Source organism: Dryobates pubescens, chromosome 4 (genome assembly GCF_014839835.1).
Source record: "Dryobates pubescens isolate bDryPub1 chromosome 4, bDryPub1.pri, whole genome shotgun sequence".
Classification (NCBI taxonomy): Eukaryota; Metazoa; Chordata; class Aves; order Piciformes; family Picidae; genus Dryobates; species Dryobates pubescens.
Window position 1 is genome coordinate 7,153,051 of NC_071615.1, and position 21,062 is coordinate 7,174,112.

The window sequence follows — 21,062 nt, forward strand, 5'->3', positions numbered from 1 at the left end:
GTGTATAAAAATAAGGTTGTCACCTAGAGTAAGATGCAAAGTTCCATCAGAAGGTACCACAGCAAGCTCCTCAGAAGTCAGGAATCCTACAGTTGGCTGCCAGTAGCTAAAAATTTCATATTTTATTATTTAAGGGTATGACCAAAATATTTTATAGGTAACATATAAGCAAAATTTGAGTTGTCCTTCTGACAGATGTGAGTTGTGCAGCAATGTTGTTTCCCTAGGAGAGTGTTTGAGGAATAAAGCTTTTCCACTGCCTGAAGTGGGTATCAAAAAATAAGGCCCAAATCTTGCTGTCCAGTCACTTTCCAATCCATCATCTGAGAACTTCTGAAATGATGATGAAGACAAGCATTTGTGCTTTGACACTTTTGTAGTTTTCCTGTTTGGATAAAAAAGCAATGATCCAAGCGATTATGTACATTGGTTCATTTATCTGTGGCTTTATGGCTGTTGAGACCTATGGGATCAACCTCTCCTTCAGATGTAATTATGTTCACCATAGTTAAAAGATGGATCAGACTGTAGAAGCTGCCAAGCTAGCAGTAGAGCGAGTGCTTTGCCCTGAGACAACTGCAAGGTGACTTACTGTCGATAAAAATGATTGTCTTGGCATCACTGTACCGTGCTGCTGCCTTTAGTGTGGTGAACTGTCCTCGGTCAGTTCCCAATGATAGTAACCTTAAAGGTTGTTTTGTTTGTTCTGTGGCACTAGTTCAGATGTTTGGGGAGTAAACTTAAGGCTTGAGGGCTAACACTCTTGTGGAACTGAAAAACCAAGAGGAAATGGGGGATGATTCTGTTGACAAACTAGGGCAGAGTTCTAATAAGAACAGTGTGTTCTCTTTGGAGGTCAGAATGGTCTTAAGGGTCTCTTTGGAGTGGAAAACAAAGACATCTTTTCTGAGATTCTAAATTTCCACAGTGAAAGCAAAAATTGAAGACTTCTGGAAAATTACTACACTTGTTTAGGTACCCCATGGTACCAAATAAGTCATAGCCCCATGTGGCCCCATGGTTCTTCTTACCTGTTACCATACAAAATAAGGACGAGAACTGTAGAGAGTTGCTGTACTTGCACCCCAGTGTTTTCTTTCTGAAGTCACTATTTTCTTCCACTCTTTTGGAAAGTTGCAGAGCTTCCTTTTCTTTCCCACTTCCATGCAAGTAACCAACCCCCACACCACCATAAGGGCACATTGTACCAGGCTGGTTTGTATTCCCATACAGAATTTTCATACACATAAGCCAGTGTCCTTACGTGGTCTTTTATGCAGAAGCAGGAACTGATTCATTGAGGCATCTTATTTTTGTTTCAGAATACAGAGTTAAAAATAGCTCAGGGTTTCAGGCAGGAAAGATGAGGAAATGGTTCTTGCAAGTTAATTTGTTCATGCCGTGTTATGCAGAACAATATCACCTAATAAATACTTAGTTGTTGATGGAGCTTTGAGGGTTGGTGTTCAGTAAGTAGCAGTATGTAATTCAGGCATTCTTTTGTTCTAATTAATTATAAGGGCTAATCAGGCCTCCTTCCTGGGTCTAATTCTATTTATGACTGATGTACATGAGCAATTCCATTGGAATCGCAAGTCAAGCACAAGATTAAGAACCCTGCTGAATTAGGTCTCCAACAAATAGAGATTTCTGCACCTACCTCATGGTATTGTGACTGTGGTAGCCAGGCATTACTGGTACCTGAAAAGGAAAGGCTTGCAGGCCTTTGTTCAGCAATGGAGCTTTAAGCCTTGAAGAGAAAATGGCCATACGAGCTGAATCTTTCCTACAGCTCAAGCTGCTACACCAAAGGTGCCTGCAGATTTCTGCCTCCCCATAACACAAAATGCCCAGCCAGACACCTGGTGATCACTGATCTTAAATTTGGAGAGGCGAGGGAGTGGATACTGCCCAAAAAAGCAAAACCACCAGCTAATGCTAACACCATTTTTAAAACCTGATTTTGACGTTCTGAGAATTGTCCACAGCTTCCCACAGTTCAACAGAACTACACAATAATTAATACTAAATAGTTAATTATTGCACAGCCTGGCTGAAGGCCAGGCTCTCTTTTCTGTAGCAGGATACCAATATCCTGTGTTTGTAAATCTGTGTATCTCCTTTTTCTTTTACAGAAGCCTGATATGAATGGCATTATAAAACCACCTTTTCTAAGGTATGTTTTCTCAAGCTTTTACACTGGTTAGATGTGTTGATTTTTATATTGGCTCATATAATTTTATTGATTGTGAGGCCAAAAAAAAGGATGTTTGTCCTGAATTACTCTGTGGCACTTCCTCTAGACATTGGTGAAATGTTACGGTTAAAATTGGTTGTGTTCTTCTCAGGAGTGGCATCAGGCAAAACACACTGCATAGGCCCTCCTCAGAAAACTGTTTCTGCAGTAGTTTGACAGGCAGCAGGACTTAAATTATCTTGGAGGGTTAAAACCAAATCTCTTTGAAGACTGGGAGTTGTTTTAAAAAGTTCTAACTGGGCACACTTCAGATCACTTCAAAGTGAGCCTCTGTATGAAAGCTTGTCTTAAAAACTCAAGTTAAAGCAAGTTGCACAGAATCCTTTAGTCTAAAGCTAGAGCTTTGTTTTCAGACACCCTGGATGAGGAAACTGTGCACATTAAATTTGGGGGTTTATTGCAGGGAACCTTCGAGTGACTTTGTGCATTTCTTTTCAGTGGAGAAAATCCTTTTGCAACTGTGAAGCTCAGACCAACAGTAACAAACGACAGATCAGCACCAATTATTCGATGAACGCACGGGCCATACATATACTTCCTCCTCAAACACCAGTTTCAGCAACAGCAATTACTATCTAAAGTCATTCTGAGAATTTATTTAAATGTAATTACTGTACAATAGAATCATACTGGAATGGATTATTATTTTTTTTTCCCCTAATGTGGTAACTGCTTTGGGCTACTGTTTGAGCACTAGGGCTTGATTTTACAAGATGCCTTTTTCTGTAGTAGGAACTACTAGAGATAGCTTGTACACTCTAGTAAAGCCATGTAACTAATAGCTCACAAATCTGAATCTTTGGCATTCCTTGTGTGGAAGCTGCAGTGGTAAGCTCTGTAAGCCTACATATGCCATGCACCAAATAAGAAAAAGATTACTTTTTTTTTTCCCCTCCAAACAAAACAGTGTAACATCTGCCTTATTCCAGAATAGAGAATTGCCTGTATAAAGTGATTATACATTATTTTGTTCAAGAGAGACAATCTAGGTTATAAATAAATATTTATCCTTTAAGAATAGACAATTTGTAATGCTTTGCTTAATGTTCAGAAACAAATTTCCAAGTGTTAACATAAACCTATCTTAAGTCTGATGTACTGTCAACACATCCTGCAGTAACTTTTTCTTTAAAACATGTTGTCAAAATCCAGTCTGATAAAAAGTCATAATAAAACAGTGCCATGATTTTTTCTCTCAAATCTAATACAAAAAGCTGCCTTTGAAGTTACTCTAGTATTGCAGCCTTCCACAAAAGAGCCTAGCAACAACACATACTGGTATGGTATAGCATCTGAGTTAGGTAAAATACAGCTTCTACCTTCAGCCACAAGTAGGGTTGTGCAGTCTGTTACCTCAGGCCCAGATTTTCTAAATCAAATGGAGCCAGTTTGTCTGACAGACTTTTCCTACAGCAATGAGGAAATTAGCTTGAAATATTAGAAACTGACTTTACACCCTTTATCAGCATTACAGTGATAAAGCACCCACAGTTATAGGGATATTTACCACCTGCTGCATGAAGTTTGTAGAGTGACTGCTGCTCTAAGTCATTCCTCTTTGCAGTTGTACATGCTTCCTACAGCATCCCATGGATATTCATTTTGTTGTGCCTGCTGCTACTACTCTAAACGGTGCGTTCAAGTCATGTGAAATGCCTTTCAGTTACTTAAGATCAAAAAATAGTATAAGAGCATGTGATGGCTGCAGAGGTAGAGTCCACTCATTCCACCTCCTCCTCTCACAGTGCTGTTCAAGTTCAAGGCAGAGGACACTATGTGCTACATAAACTTGCATGAATCTCCACTATCCTATTCTGAAACACCATCTTCTCAGAAGTGTGCCTTACACCTAAACCCATTTTCTAAAGCATATTAGAGGCAAGTCAACCTAGGCTATATTTTCACTCAGGGCAGCTCACCACTGGCGGTGCCACAGGCCTGTTTCTAGCGATAAGTGCCCTGCCAGTAAGAACCTGCTGTCATCTGTTCCCTAGTGTGAGGAAGCTTCTGCTATAGTCCTTGGAGATCATCTGTCCCTGTAACCTCCATGAGTTAAAAATCAACATCTTACTGTTTGTTATTACTAGTGCCTTCAGAAGAACAGAGAGGGTCCCTTAACACAGCAGTAGTGCACTCAGCCCTTGCAACATTTCCCCCAAAAAGCCCAACCAACAAGTACAGCCCTAAACCATGTCTTTTTTTTCCTTTTTTTTTATCATAAGGATTTTGGCAAGTATTTATCCTTTGTAGCTAGGATTACTAACTCCACTTTCAGACTACATGTTCCCAGACACGTTAGTCTTGTACTTAATAATCTAGCCACAAGTTGAGGATTGCAAAAGGAAAAGCAGTTTTATTTAGTTTTCAACAGGTGCCACTAAACATGGAAAACGAGTTGGGTTTTCATGTTTTGCAATGCACATGCTCATAAAAGATTAAGTTTAAATTACATGCAAGAGACTAAATTTCTTCACACTTTACAAAACAGGTCTGAAGCAAATAAAACGATTGTACATGACATTTACATTAGAAAGAGTATGCTAACAGTTGTAGCTTTCGTAAGCACGTCCACCTTCATTTCCTTAGCCAAAAGCTGCCCCACAATTAGGGCATCTTCTCTGCCTCAGTGCAAGACAGAACAGGATCCCAATTGGAAAGAATACAATGGCACACAAAACACCAAGACAGGTGAAGGTGTCCTCCAACACGCCAACCCTGTAAAAATGGAAAACAGACTTAGTCAAGGACACCCAACAAGTCTGCCCCAAAGTTACGGCTTTGCGATCTCGCAGTCACCAAAACACACACCATTTTACATAGCAAGAGAAAGTACAAAGGTTTGGGGTTGGGTTGTTTTCCCCTTTTAAAAGACTTTTATTTTCATAGCTTGCAGCAGAAGGTTTTGAATTATACCACTGAAAGAAAAACAGGAAATTTGCAGGTGATCAGGCTGTAGATAAGAAGACTAAAAAGTCTAATTCAAGCTAGCTGCTTAGTTCCAGACTGCAACTGTTTATCACTGCAATGCAGGACTGGTACTTTGAGCAAAACATAAGCCAACACAACTCTGAGCACTTGGATCAACTCCATATACTGGTTAATACATGGGCACAGAACAACACACAAGTGTAGCACCTGCAATCCACTGGGAACAAGTCACAAGCACTCTCAATTCAGAAAGCTTGAACATGAAAGCCTCTGCAGCAGGTGCATAAAGAATCTGAAAGTCATGTTTCTTCTCCTGGATGCTTGCATCCTAGCTCAGAATAAAAGATCTCACATTAAGGACAGAGACTGTAAGCAGTACCAAAATGTATTCCTTGACAGCCTTTCTCAGGATCAAGTTTTTCTGTCTAGGTGAGGATACAGTTTTCCAGAATTAAACCCCAGTGTCACTGAAGTTTGCTCTCATAACAAAAAAACCCACCCTTCTTTTAAAATAATGTACTGAATTCTAGAATGAGACAGTGCTGAAGACTTAACTACCAGTGTTGTGATACCAGACAACTCCACTTCTCTGCTTTCTAGGTCTCCTACAAGAGGCAGCAGTCGCACTTGTGTCATATGCTTTGCCTACCCAATCTCCACAGTTATCCTGAGGTGAACCCTCTCAGTTCATTCAATCACAAGTTCCCCACAGTGTATGTGCACTAGAGCACTTTCAGACACAAAAAACCCCAAACCCAAAAACAAAACAAAAACAACCACAAATCCAACACCCTTGTTTTCTGAATGTTTTGTATTGATGATCTGGTATTTTTTCTCAGCTTCTTCTGAAGAGAAAGAGTTGAATGGACAGAGAGTTGCGTAATGCTGGTTAAGGGCTTCTGGTGAAACATCCAGCTCCCACTGCAGACAGGGAGAGGCAGATAGGTTTGTTCCTCTTACTTCAAAAGAATGCACAACTTGGCAAAGTCTGGTTCCTGCAGTTGCCTGTACATTCTCCAAGACATGCTGGCATCAAGATGTGCTGGCATCACCTTTCTTCAGAGCTCACAAGTCATTAACATGCAGAGAGAGCTAGGGGCACAGGGCATGTTGGGCTTTGACCAATTTGGCAGGATAAGAACTTTAAAATTCTAACTGTAGATTTACAGTGAAAGAGTAGTTCAGAGGTTAGCACTTTGTTGGGGAAGGTGTGTAGAGGACCATGCTAACTGCTCACATTCAGACTGCCTATGTCACCCGAACAGCTCAGAGGTGCAGCCCTTCTGTCATAAGCCGTTTAACAAGTTTATTTCTGGTAGCTAGAAAAGGCCAAACAGGCATCACTATTAAAATAACCATCAGTAGGTGTTCCTGGTTTCTACTTCCAAAAGCTGATGCCCCTTCAGAAGTGTAGGAGAACCTGCAGCTGAGTCCCCACTGAATGACTGCTCTGCATGAGAAATTCTGTTTCAACGCAGCTCTGTGACAACAGAAATTTACCTGTATTCCGTCCCTGCCTTCATTCTGTGGACATGCTTTATCTAAATACCCCCCAAAATGCAGACAGAGGGTGAAGCCCAAGTACCAGACTTAAAAATTTGAGCAGCTAAAGTCAGAATTTGAAGTTTAGCAAAACACTTGAACAAGATGTGTCATCTCAGATTCCCTGGCACAGTGAAAGCAAACAGAGCACTAAGTGACCTTGAAATACATTCTGCAAGGTTCCAAGGCCAACAAATTGTTGCTTCCCTACAAAGTAGTCACAGACATATGCCTAGAGTGAAGGAAGGAAGATGCAGACTTGGAGAACACTTCCTTACTGCAATTAGCTGAAACATTACAAGTTGATTAAACTTCAGAACCATTCCACTTCCCCTCAATAAGAAGCCGAAGGCTTTTCAAAGTGTTTTTCATATGCTTCTTCAGTAACATTGCTCAGATTAAGCTTTCAACATCAGTTCCCTCCTTTTGACAAACTCTGTTTCTGCCTACAGAGTTCTTGTGGTAGAAGCTGACTTTATATTTGGTATCAAGACATTGTCAGGGTACAGCTGATCCCAGCAGTAGTTTTATAATTTCATATTCTCAAATAACACTCCTGTAAGGCAACAGGTTAGAAGACATAGACTAAAGCTCACATCACTGCATGGATTCTAGCCTCAACACACAAGTGTCCCAAAGCTCAGACCTCTAGCCTTCTAGCCTGTGCTGTTCACTGTGGCTACTCCTACAAACTCAGGGTAACATCACATTCTGTTCCAAGTCAGGCATGCACTCTACCAGTGCTCCATTTATCAGTGCAAGCACCATATTTTGCCACAACAATGTAAGGTTACTCTTGAACACTGACATCCAGAGAGATAAGAACAGTGAGAGATGAGCTCTGCAGACTCCACCATTTTTCCCAGAGCTGAAACACATTTGTAGAGCTAGTTTCTTTTCCCAAAGCACTTCAGGAAAGCCTCCTCAAACATGGAAAAAAAGTTTCACCTCTCTATCTAGTACTTTTTCCATACCTCTTATCACCAGATCACAAACCCTGATACCAACACTAGCCTAAAATAAGACATTAAAAGTATCCAAAGGTATTGCTCAAATTCATAAAACCGCCTTTCTCCAGGTTGGAACTGGCATATTTAGCACACCGATAGAGTCAGCACATGCTGTAGAGCACAATAGTTCTGGCATTACTAAAAAAGACCCTGACATTTACTGAGTACTTCAAACAACAGTTGTGGCATCAGCAGTACCTTATTCTCCAACTGAAGCAAAAAAGCAACATTTAAGGAATCAAGCATAAGGTGACAGTGGAACTTTCTTCTTTATAAATAGATTCCTTTACATCTCCAAAGAGAACCAACAGTCTCCCCCAACAAGACCTAAACAGCCAGGCTGCCTCATCAGACAGCTGGTCTGGTTTATCTTCCAGGGCTCTGCATTTGATACAAATTACTGATTCTCAGCACAGTGAGCTGCTGACTTAAACATACAGACTTGACACACAGAAGCCCACTTCCATTGCTGGTATTTTTACTACAGGTTTTAATACTGACTATTGGCCACAGGCACTCAGCAGCTGATTCTCAGGAACTGCACTACTGGTGGTCTTTCTGATACAGCTTCCCAGAGCTCTCCTCTGTAATCAGGTTTGGTAACACATCTGTCCAGCTGATACTGCAAATGTTTCTTGTGCGAAGGATGAACACATTTTTGTGTGCCATCACACAAAACGCAGAATGGAAGAGCCTCCTATTAAACCCTTGCTCCCAGAGACTTCCATCTAGCTGCCCTACCTGAGTATATTATGGTATATGAGGGAAGGATATGTAGCATGGCTTAAGGCTAATGGGAAGCTTTAGCATAACTTCTTTGCTGTACAGCCTCTTTGCCTAGGGCATATCTGGACACTAAAGCATTGACAAGTGACCCTCAAAATTAGACTGCAGTTAAAGAATGGAGTCAGTAAACTCAGCTTGCATTCCATCCACTTCATTCACCAGGGAACTGATGTGGCTCTGGAAGTGCCATTCTCTGGGAAGAATCTGCTACTAGGACTAAAATGCAAAGCGATTCAAAACTGTTCAGCTAAACCAGACCGGTTAGAGACACAGGGCAAGCCTGGATGCAACAGCTGAGGCAATTTCTACTTGTGGAAAACATCTGAAATGCTGAGTATCCTCAGACCAAATAAAGGTCAGCAGCAGAAGCTCAGGAGGTGATGCCTCTTGCCCCCTCAACAGGTTAACCCGGTACAATACTACATATATCAAGCAGCTCAGACTTAAGCAGTCTTCACTACTACAGATCCATACAAGAAGGCAAAGTTCCTTTTCCCAACATTTCACTAGCAATAAAAAAATAATATTGCACTGGAAAATGCATCTGAAGTGGAGTACACAGCACATTTAGGCTACTTTCTTTCCTGCCTTGTTTTACTATTGCATCTTTTTCGTTCACACACACTGAGCATACCCTCCTGCAAGCATCCAACTCTTACTTTGTCAGTGTTTTCACATCTTCTCTTTCTAATTCCACATTCAATTCCTGTCCTCAGGTCTACCTTTGTGATGAGTAAACCAGTGTGTTGACTAAACAGCCTAATTTTGATCTGATAGTAAAGAATAAACACACTAACATTAGAGAGGGATCAGAGTACTTCTGGTGAGCAAACCCAAGCACAGACAACTGCTGTCTAACCCATTACAATCAACCCTCTTAATCAGCTTGCAAGGCCCAAGTGTATTGGTCAGCAGATGTCCCTGACACTGTAAATAGAATTTATTTGAAGCACTTCAGGAAGTGTTCTGTGGTGACACAAAATGCCAATGTGAAAAAAAAAAAGGGGGGGAGGGGGGGAGAGGGACGGTGGTGGGAAACATGTAACAAAATCTTGCCATCCCTCTTCATCACCAGACCCGGGGAAAAGCCCAGCAAGGACCAAAGCAAGCCACAAGAACTGCTGCTGGGTCAGCAACAGCAGAGTCAAGCAGCAGACCAAGTCAGCTAGCAGTGACACTCATCTGGACAGCTTGCCACTGCTGTGTATGCATGACCTCCACCACAGCATACCTGTTATTCCAGAGCCAGTCCCTATCACATCTACAGCAGTGCGATTACTACTACAGCACTAACTACAAAACCACTTTTTGGCTTCTGTGGGTTGTGTCACCACCTAATTTTAGACAAACACTTATCCAATTGCTGCTTAGCTAGTCATTAAATTTAGACAGAGAAAAACAACAAAACTTCTTATAACTAAGAAATTACTGGTTTAGTTTTCGCTTGTGTATCTTACCTGAGCTACAGAGTGTTTAGAGAATCCATATTCAAACTGAAGCTTCACTAATGTAACCAAACATAAATTTTGCTCTTCAGCATAAACCACATAAAAGCTGATTAAAACTGCACCACTCCCAATCTAAAAATAAACTGGATAGGTTTATTTATACTACAAGCAGCATCTTGGATTAGAGCTATAACTGCAGCTGCCAACTCTAAAAAGTGAGGTCAGTTATTCCCACTGGTAAGTATTTAAAACTGAATTACTTTTCAGACACTCTTGAAAGTAAGTCTTAAAATATTAATACCTTAAGTCAGATGCTCAGGATCCAAGGGTCAGTAGTGAGGCCTGTGAACACAGCATCAGTCCAAGTGACACGTGCACTAACGCTACGTCACAGAATTGCAGTGTGGGCTTCCCAGGATCCTTCATCCCTTACAAATCAAGTCAAAGGGTCACCCCATGTAATCAGACAGTTTGGACGTACAACAAGCTCTGCAAGACCCGAGAAGGAACTGCACTTCATTTAAGGGTGTCTCCAGCTGTCTTCTACACACATAGTCCCTTGCTGATCAAGTGAGTGGAATTTTCAAATCAGTAACCCATCTCTGCTGCCACTACGGTTGGCTGAGTCTTTAACTTTAGATTTCAGTGGAAACATCAGACCAGTGACAAGCACAGACTTTGGAAGCTGCACACCAGATCTTTAATTCTGAACATGAAAATGAACATAGATCACTTTTGTCTGCCCTAGATAATGCAACAACAGCTTAAATTTCACCTGCAGGTAGCAGCACTGACAATTATATATGCACCTATTGAGTAAACATGGAATATTGATGATTTTAATTTCTATGAAGAGAGGTGCCAGCTCTTCTAGCCTCAGCTTGAAGGCATATTGAACAGTTGTTGATCTGTATTCACAGAAAGGAGCTGACATCTATACGTAGCCAGTGGCTTGCCCTCCTCAACACAAGCTGTACATATATGTAAATGCAATTAGCCTTAAAAGTCACCTTCGAGTAAGAGTCACCACAGCATTTGCAGATTACCTCAACTTCCTTATGCTTTAGGCTCCACTTCCTATACAGAGGGCTGGCTGCAGAGACAGAGAAATTCTGGCACTGGGGAACAGCCTGTATCTAGCTGCTGTCTTTACTGAAATGCCTGCAAATCACCAGCCTTCTCTAATGCACTAGCACCACTGCTTTAATTCCCATTCTGAGAACACACTAATTAAGAGACAAGCTTCATGGCTTCACACCAACAGCCTAGCCTCACAAATGAGGCTAAGCCTGCCAACTAAAATTCACTGCAGACAGTGGACATCTATCCAAGGTGAACTAGACTGAGTTTTCCCCGAGTCCTCTGTGTACACAGCCAAATCACTATCACCTCTGGCTACCAACAAACAAGACCAGCTTCCTCCTCTAACCCAGAGCAACTCATTGCTACAAAGAAATCCTAATTATCAGAATACAGACATCAAGACAAACGGTCACACTAAAAGAAACTCAAAAACCTATCAACTCAGCCCCAATGACAACCTGGGGGTCAGGGCCCAGTTTATCATTTTCATATGGTCCCATTAGGGAATACACTCCTGCTGTATCTTATTTATTGCATGAAATCTCATTTATTTAACCAAAAAAAAACCAAAAGGAAAAAAGGTGCTTTGATTATTGTCCACAAATCAGTTCAGAAAAGTAGAAGAAAAAAACCCCAGAAACAGACAGCACTATTCTGCTCTCACTTTAGGCCCTGTTAACAAGCTTACCACCTCCTCTCTTCTGGGCTTAGGTAACAGACCTCCCTGTAAGCAGCTGCATGCCTCTGCTTGGGGGGGAAAAAAGAGTTCCAGCTATCCCAGCCAGTAATTCCAAACAGCAGACTCACAGCATCTGCTCAACTACTGTATCAAGGCTTTCTTTGCAGTCACGTGCAGAAGTCATTCCTGAATTTCATGCCTCAACTGCTCCAGCCACCAAATTACAGCACGGCAGGGATGAATGCCCCAGCCTGCCTCAACAGCACACATCTACAGCAAGCTGCATACTGGAGCGTAAGGGAGCTATGCCGATTCCCAAAGCAGGCTGATCACCTTTGTGACAAAGACCAGTGTCAGGGGCTGCTGCAGTATTACAGCTTTTTATAAGACTCTTGAAAAGGTATTTCAAAGTTGGCTTCATTCACATGATTCAAAAGGATCTCTAGCATGTCAGCCCACTGTGAGAAACTGGAGGTTTAACTCCGAATAAGACAACGCTCTCTAAACAGCTCTACTATCCCTTGCATATTTAACCAGTACATATTATAAACTGATATTAAACACTTTCACATTTTAAATTACATTTTACAATTTGAAATATAGTTGTTTATAGACAATCTATAGCCTGAACAAAACTATCAAACCACAGACACAACTGAAGTAAAACCAGCAAAGTGGAATTTTGAAGGACCTGATCACCTAAGTGCAATTTTCCCAGAAGACATGTACTTAATTGAACAAAATTTCAACCAAAACCTGACAACTTGCTTTGTCAAGTAAAAAAACCCACCCAACACCAAACAAAATTGAAAATACCCAAAACCTCCACCACCTGAAAAAAACCCACACCACAAAACCAAAACACACCACCCTTCTCTTCCCCCCCATCTAGTACAGAGAGAAGGATGCAAGAGATTTGAGAATAAATACACTTTTAATCAAACTTGTCTCATCTCCCACTTCTGGAAAAACCTCCAGTGCCAATATAATACTTCTCAAACAGCTGTTTTGTAACTGTCAGAAGAAAAACCATCACAATGCAGCAGCATTATGTCCTTTCCCTCGTTCTTTCTTCCAAGCAACTGAAGGATTGTTAAACTGGAAAATAAAAACCCAACAGGGCCCATCACAGGCTCTGTCCCAGATCTCCAAAGAGCAAACTTCTGCAAACATCAGATCTAGTGAATGCTTTCACCATTTTTAAAAATATCTTTTTTCTAGTAAGTAATAGGAAAGCAAACATTCCTTTGCAGTTTGTTATACCCAACAGCACAAGATGGAGAAATAGAAAATGAAAGCAACCACAAGAAAAGCAGCCAGACTGTTCTCCAAGCTAAAAAGATAATTACATGGCTGGATCCCTAAAGTTAGTGGCTGTAATGACACAATCTGTACTTGGGAACTTAACATAGTTTAAAAGCAGGACTGGGCCAATTCTCACATGTCAGCTACAAGCAATAAAGCCAACGAGCTCCTGCAACTCAGTATAATTCTCTATACATTAGGGCTGGGAGAACTCACACTAAGAAAACAGTACTACAACCATCCAAGACGTTTTAATAAGGCAAGGAAGGACGGAACATACATTAATACTGAAGTCTGTAATTAGAAAGCAATGCTGACCAATGATCCTGTGAGGATGATCTGAGTAATGAGTAACTCTAAGCAAGAGGTATAGCTTGCAAGACAGGAGAGTCCTCCCTCAATGCAGCAATGCTTCAGAGACAGGATTTAGAAAAAGCAATTACACTGTAACCACAGGCATACTCCCTACTTGTAGAAAGGCTGCTTCCAGAGGTATTTCATGTATTTTATGACTTGTACCAAAAATCAAGTCTAAAGCACAATTGTATTGTAGCTAGCTTATTAATCCCAAGATCATTCATGACTGCAATAAAATAGACTCCATTAACACCACCTATTTAAAGTTGGAAATGGTTTTGATTTTGGTTAGCAAGATTCATACAGGCCATAGTGCAAAAGTTGGTTTGTATTTCTGATGACAGAAATACTCTTCATGGGTTATAGCCTACTCTATCCATTACAAGCAAGATTCTCCTCGTGTTCTAAAGCAGATGGACTTAGCCAACAATCATGCACAGCATCAAATGAGAAGAGTAACAGGACAACCGAATTGGCAGTTTAATACGCAAGTTTTTTACACGCCATTAATAGCTTTTCATGTCTATTAATGCCCTTTCAACACCTTTTCTATTCAGTGTTATATTCAGAGCATAGCTGCATGTTACATTCTTCATAAAATAGGTTTCCAGGCCAAGGAAGTGAACTAGAACTATGTTTAAGGCCTTGAGAAGACAAATAGGATTATGAGCTCTTTCTCCAAGAAAAGCTGCTGGTGTAACCTTCCCGTGCATGAATCCTGACCCTTCAGGTTCCCATAGTTCTAACATGTTTCCCATCCAGCCTCCCTGTCCTTTCTCAGACCATTAACTAGTCAAAAGACAAGCAATCTGAGATTCTTCTCTCCTACCCTGACACTTTGACTTTTCCTCTAAAGACAGTTAGGAAAAATCAGAGTGATACTGCCAAAAAGAACATGACACACCAGTTACTTGTCCTTGGGATTCCCTGACCATAAATATTTCCAAAGTGCTAAGGACATTCCTACAGTCTAACCAGTGCAGTATTGTACCTCCTAGTAACTAACATGGCATAGTTCTCCTCAGGCTTTTCAAACCTGAGAACCTGAAAGTAACAAGGGCTTTGTGAAGGGTATTTTGCTTTAGAAAGAGCCTGTAACATACAGAGCACTGGGTACCTCCAGCAAAGGAAGTCTGATAACTTAAGAATGAGCGAGGTCGTTAAAAAACACAATACAAAAGATAGCTCATTTTCCCAAATTTTGCTAAACATTTACTTGCAAATGATTGTTTCAGAAGGTGTCTCTTGGAGCACCCCAGGATAACATAAAAAAAAAAAAACAAAAATCACTAATAGTAGCAGGAATCTATCTATCTTAAGTTATTGCAAAGACCACTTCCGTAGTAAAATGGTTTAAGATTTATTTGGTTTAGGGCCAGAAGGCCTGTATAAACACACTGTCTGCCCTTCACCATGCAACACAGAACACCTTTCTTATCTTCTGTCTGAGCTAAACCCTAAGCTTTTTAATGTACTTACTGAGGTGGCAGGATCTACCAGATCTCACATCTACTAACTCCTCAGTGGCTACCTTCCCTAAGTGTTTTAAAACTACACCTTCTAGATAATAGCTCTGCCTGGTACAGGGTTTACAGCCTTTACTAGTTGCATTTCAGCAGGCATATGCTCTCACAGAGCACCACAAGATACTTCTTACTCGAATACGTCCTTGAAGGCACTGACACTCAGACAATACCATTTCTAAAGGTACCAAAAGGCACTGAGCCTCTGCCACTATAAGAACATCCATCACACCAAAACCTGGTATCATTTCAGCTGTTTCAGCAAGTCTGTTTCCCACACATCTCCAAAAAGACAAGCAAGGGCTCATACTTGCAAAATGCCACAAGGCTAACTCCCAAACATTTTAACAGAAGGGGAATGATTGCACATTTGAGTCAGAGCTGGCCAGGCACAGCAGAGTCCAAGCTGCACCAGCAGCAATCTGGCTGCCCTCACCCATTAGTTAATACCCCTAAGATGAGAACCCATAAGTGCAGCTGACTTGTGGACACACACAGTGCCTCCTTCCTTTGTTGTCACGTTGATCTCCCAGGGGGAAGTTGTTCTTTTGTTGCAACTCCAACTAATTGCTGACTACTTGTTCTGGTTTTCACCACTTCATCAGATTAACCCTTTTAGCAAATCTATTAATTTCCCTGTTCTTCTGTAAAGTAAAAGGACTTTCAAAGCAAGAGGGTTTTTAAAGCCTTTAAGACATTGATGTTTTTAACTAATAGTGACAATCACTGTGCCTGGTTTTGTTAAGTCTAAATGTTAGGAATGGGGACGCTGGACAGCCAGACAACCAGAAGTGACTACAGTCAAAGATCACAGAGTTTTGCAATAAAATCACATTACTCACTACCATCAGGCATAAACACACCAGAAAACATTTCCTGTCATCCTCTCCCCCAAGAAAAGACTCTTCACATGTTACTGAAGTGCCTTTTCATTAAAAACACCACTTCTAGATCTTCCTCCACCATGAAGAGCAGATTCATGTTTATCTGTCGAGTATTAATTATAGCGGTTGTCATGTGTCCATTAGGGCATCATACAACATAAATTAAAGCACTCCACTGCTGAATTCTTCAGTTAATTCAACTCTAATACACACAAAGAGAAACTACTGAAAACCAAGGAACCATGTGGATACCTGTAATTCAAAAACTAAATCCCCAGACTGAGCTTATCTCTCAGCTATGAGCTGTTTTACCTGCAGGCAGGACAGCCACCAACTACGACGACAGAGGTGGTGGTAGCAGGCTGTTGAATAATGGTGTACGTGCTCGAATAGTTTGGCTGTGATGTTGGTGGAGGAACAGCATAGCCTGAAACAAGACAAAAAGCCTCCTTAGTCACCACACATAAGACACAAAGAACAGTAATAATAAAGTATGGAAACAGAGAACGAAAAAAATACATAGAAACATAGTCTTGATTGAGCACTTTAAGAAGTCCTATCCGATTTGGCATTGGAACACACTACTCAGCTGATCTAGTTGCAAAGCCACTTCATAAACCCAAGTATCCAGCACAATTTCACCACCTAAAAAGGACACTGAGCTAATAATTAACTTGGGAGATTTTCTTTCCACACTGTTTGAGCACCAGGGAAAAAGAGTTTAAACAAACAACAGCCACAGCTTTCACTTCTGGATCTTATATATTTGGTATGTCCCACTCCAGTGGGCAAAGTAATTGAAACAGAATAAATCTTTCTCTGGTGTCCAGCTTAACTTCTGTATATCATAACTAGAGAGTGAGAGAGGTAGGAGTGACAGGATGCAAGTAGAAATGAAGCAGGTTGCATAGCACATGAAAAAAAGACCCCTTCAGAACATTCATGTTGTTAGCTAGTGAATGCATCATTTTAACAGCTGCAGTTAGAAAACAAAAGTCTTTAGCCACTGCATTAACATTAAAAATTTATTTAAAACAAAATAACCAACAAAGAAGGGGAAAAAAAAGGCTTTTTAACAGGCCAGTTAGAGGTGTGCAGCGTGTTCCTACAGTTAGGTACACTTTGCCCAAGTACAATCCACTCCGAGCTTCTCTCCCAGGGCACAGTTCTCAGATTTACTTAATCAAGTTACATACTTATGAAGTCCACCAGGCCCACTACTTCAAACTAAGCAGAAAATACTCAGTAATACTTGTCTTGTAGGAAATTAAACTCTAATTTATTAGCGAGGAATCAAACTATGGACTCAAAATTCAACCCAATGTTTGGTGCCTGGGGACTGGGTCTGCTGTGTATTTTTTGTAACTTCTGAAGAGTTCCCTCAGCTCTACAGAGTCTTTCCTGAGAGGCTAACTCTTTCTTTGATGCCAGTACTAATTCAGTTAACGAAAGCACTGTGTCTACTCACCTGCTTAAGTCTCTCCAAGACCACTGAAGTGTATCATTAAAAACAAACATTAACCAGAGTGCAGTGAAGTGCATGTGAAGAAAACCGCCAAGTTTGGGGTCTGTTTTACTGTTGGCACAGCTGTGCTTCTTTGCCATTGTTTTGCGGCGTAAACCCCACACTTCCGAGGGCCACAAACTCGGTATTTTGGGGAAGGCAAAACACAAACACGACCTTAAACCCCCGAGGCACCTCAAGGGGAAAGGGAGGTGGCGCTTTTAAATACTTCGACCCCCTGCACACCTTCCTCTCTGATCTGGTCTTAAGAGTGAAAACTGAGCCGATCCAACCGCCTCGCTCCTGACAGGGAAGCCCCACGCGAGAGAAGCTCGGAGTTTCACCCGCTCTTCCCGGTTCTGCCGGGCAATCCTTCTGCGGCGCAGGCCACAGCCCCTCTCCTGAGCCCGCCGTCGGCCTGAGGCCCCCAGGGCACGGCCAGCACCGCCTCCCTCCAGTCCCCGGGAGTGTGTGTGGGGGAGAGCGCCTTCAGGTCCGCCCGACGTCCCAGGGAAGGGGGAGCGGGACTCAAGCTCTCCTCCACGCGCGGTGGGCCCCTCGACCCCTCATTGGTGACCAGACCTCCCCAGCCGCCTCAGACCCACCTGCGGCAGCTCCGGCGCCCGGGTAGGGGTAGGGCGGGGGCGGCTGGAAGCCGGGCTGCGGCGGGGGGATGGCGCCGTAGTTGCTCTGCCCGTAGTCGTAGCCCGCGCCCTGGGCAGCGGGGCTGTAGGCGGGGGGCCGCTCCTGCAGCAGGGGCTTGTTGTCCATGCTGGGAGGCGGCAGAGCCGAACGGAGCGGCGCGGCGAGCGCCGGGAGGGCGAAGAGGAAGCGGCGCCCTCGCCTCAACCGCCCAACTTGGCGGGCGCCGCCCCTCCGCCCCGCCCGGGGGCGCCGGAGCTCAGCAGCGGTGCGAGCTCCCCGGCGGCAGCGCCCCGCGCATTCGGGGCCGGGCGCGAGGGACCGGCAGAGGGGGCAGCGGCGGAGCGGCCCCTGGCGCGCGGGCGGCCCCTCCCCGAGCACCCCGCTCCCGCGCGGGCGGCCCCGGCTCCTGCGCTCGCGGCCGGTCACAAGACTGCGCCCCACGTGACGCCGCTCCCCAGCGGTGCGGGGTGACTCGCGGAGAGGCGCAGGGAATCCTCGGCCTTAAAGGGGCCGCTCCCCGCCGAGCCCCCCGCGCCGCGGCCCCCGCCTTCTCGGCCCCCGCCTTCTCGGCCCCCGCCTTCTCGGCCCCCGCCTTCTCGGCCCCCGCCTTCTCGGCCCCCATCTCCCCCGAGGACGAACGGCTGGAGCAGGGCTGCGCCCGCAAGGAAGTGCGGCGCTCCTCGTACTGCCGGTGTGCCGAGAGGAGAGTGGCCGCAGCGGGACCCGCTGCTGCAGGCCACGTCGAGTCACCGAGCTCTCACGCTAGCTTTTAATGAGGCCGGTGGTGGGATTTTAAATGTGCTGGCTGAGACCTTCCCTTCAAGTGCACCTCTCTCGAAACGCAATCATTGCTGGAAACGAGTGGCCTGAACGGGACGAGGATAAGACTCCTTACAGACTCGGTCTCAGCTGCTTCTCAGATGATTGTAGTTGGATTGTAGTTGGCACCAGCCGGGAAGACCCCGAGAACGTCAACAGAAAGAAGGATACGGGAGGTTATCAGTTCTACACCTGTGATAACTCCCAAGAGCTACTTTGAATTATATAATAGCCAACAGACTTCAGCAGAACTCTGGGAAGAGGGAGAGGTTAGGGAATGTCAGCATGTGACTATTTATGTGTGTGTCTACCTACCTACCTATCTAAGTGCCTGTGGGTGCATATATGTGTTTACACAGAACCCCGGGCCTGAGGAAAAGGCAGAAAGAAAGAATGGTGTGTGCAGGAGTGATTTCTGCAAACTCTTACAACCCCACTGGAAAAAAAAGTGCTTGAGTGTAAATGGAATGCACAGAATGCTGTAAAATGAGGGATAGTTTTTGAAAAGAGGAAAAAAAACCTGAAGAAAACTCACATGGTTTGAAGAAACACTAAAGAAATGCTAATGGAAGGAGGAGGAAAGCAAGGGGGGTGCTGCTTTCTCCTGTGCAGCAAACTAAAGGAACAAGTTCAACAGCACTTTCACCAGACTCAGCAGCTTCTGAAATCCAAATTCTCATTGGCTGGACAGCTCAGGCCAGAAGCTGAAAGGATCTTAAATGTCTTTTGTCATAGTTAAAATTCTAGCCTCTTCCCTCCACACCTCATCCCTTGAGCTGTCTGATTCACCAATGTTTTGTTTTTGCAATATGCACAGGTTTGCCCTTCACTACAGGAACCAACAAAGCCCCTACCACCAGGGCAAATGGTGAGCAATGCCCATGATAGCTCCTGTTCAGCAGGGAAGGTTTAGCCCCATTTTTAGGAAGGGGACAGGGGAAACCCCAGCGTTAAAAAGGAAAGAGATTAAACAATTTGCCTCAAAACTGAAGACATTTTTTAAACAAATAGGACCACAGAATACAAGACCCAAAATTCAAGCCTGTGCCAGCATCACGTGATGGTGAGAGGATCCCTGCTCTCCTGCTTTCTTCTCCCTACAGTTTGCAGTGGCTGACTCATCTGGAAGGGACACGCTACTGCTCAAGGTTTGCAGTGACACGTAAAGTCCGCTCCTACTCTGAGGAAAGATTTTGCTTACTGTATTTGCAGAATTAGAAATACTACTTGAGGTTTTGGGAAGAAAAATCTTAAAGCACAAATGGTTCCTCATTAGGGGCAAGATACTTCCCTAAAATGAATGTCAAGTGCTGAGAAAAAAAAAAAAAATCCCTTTTTAAGGAAGTAAGATTGGAAGGGCTGACAGTAGGGAAGCTACTTACACAAACAATCTCTGACTGTGTCAGGACAATAGCCAAAAAGCAGTCAAAGAGGATTTAAAATATCTTAACTATGCTTTGGATCAAGTAAAGTCTTTCATAATAGCAGGACATTTAAAAACTCACAAAGTTAGTTTTGGAGCACTCCAGCCTTGCCTAGGTCAGGGATGTGTCCCTGTCACAGGGGCAGACTTTGCCAACTGCATTTTCAATCCAAATTACAGCTTTGCTGTAATACACTGCAGGTTGTATTTAGGCAGCTATAATTACGGGCAAAACTGAGGGACATGTCCACAACAGCTGGCAACCATAACCAGGTGAGACCCAGATCACTGAAAGTAACTCCACCCTTTTGAGGAACCACAAGACCAAAGGACAGAAGAAGGAAAGGCTATCTAGATACTTCATCTCTCTTTTACAAGACCTTGGACCCCCATTAAGGGAAGATCTGGAGTGCACCTTTCACTGGTGCCACCAACTGGAAGTGAGGTTCACTTTAACCCAGTGCCCTGGGATTATACAGCAAATCCATTGTTCAAATGGCTGGCAAAATTAAAATTAGTTTACAGGTAGCTGTTTGATTTACAAAAAGTTTCACTGATTACCGCCTTATAGAGTGGAAGTCTGTTGCAACAGCCACTGAACAAAGCAAGGGTCAACAACCAAAAGTTTCCATAAGGCATCAGTTAATTCCTAATTTTTATGTCAAATTGCAGGTGTAGTAGAGCCAACATCTTCATAAGCCGGGTACATGCCACAAAAAAGTTATGTGCTGCCAGTGTTGTGGAGAGCATTTATTTGGTTTCACATGTAAGGTCTTCCTTAAAATAATCACAAGAAAACAGTACGGGTTGTAAATGACTTACCGTGCAAGCTTCTCACATAATCAATCGTTCATGCTGCTATCCTGGGG

General features: G+C 43.1%; 2 protein-coding genes across 2 annotated transcripts in view; one reads left to right on the forward strand and one right to left on the reverse strand.

Annotated features, from left to right (window-relative positions):
* The window catches only part of BAIAP2L1 (BAR/IMD domain containing adaptor protein 2 like 1), a 40,299-nt gene extending 36,888 nt beyond the window's left edge, over positions 1-3,411 (forward strand). Inside the window, exons 13-14 of the mRNA XM_054161315.1 lie at positions 2,136-2,176; positions 2,696-3,411. Coding sequence (XP_054017290.1) covers positions 2,136-2,176; positions 2,696-2,771 — 117 coding nt within the window. The 3' untranslated portion in view covers positions 2,772-3,411. The remainder of the gene's footprint in view (positions 1-2,135; positions 2,177-2,695) is intronic.
* A 1,177-nt stretch (positions 3,412-4,588) lies between these two features.
* Positions 4,589-18,384, reverse strand: BRI3 (brain protein I3). Its single transcript, XM_054180389.1, has 3 exons — positions 17,912-18,384; positions 16,115-16,229; positions 4,589-4,972 (listed from the first exon to the last, which is right to left on the reverse strand). The coding sequence occupies exons 1-3, from the start codon at positions 18,075-18,077 to the stop codon at positions 4,840-4,842; spliced, it is 414 nt and encodes a 137-aa protein (XP_054036364.1). The 5' UTR covers positions 18,078-18,384; the 3' UTR covers positions 4,589-4,839.
* Positions 18,385-21,062: the final 2,678 nt, after the last annotated feature.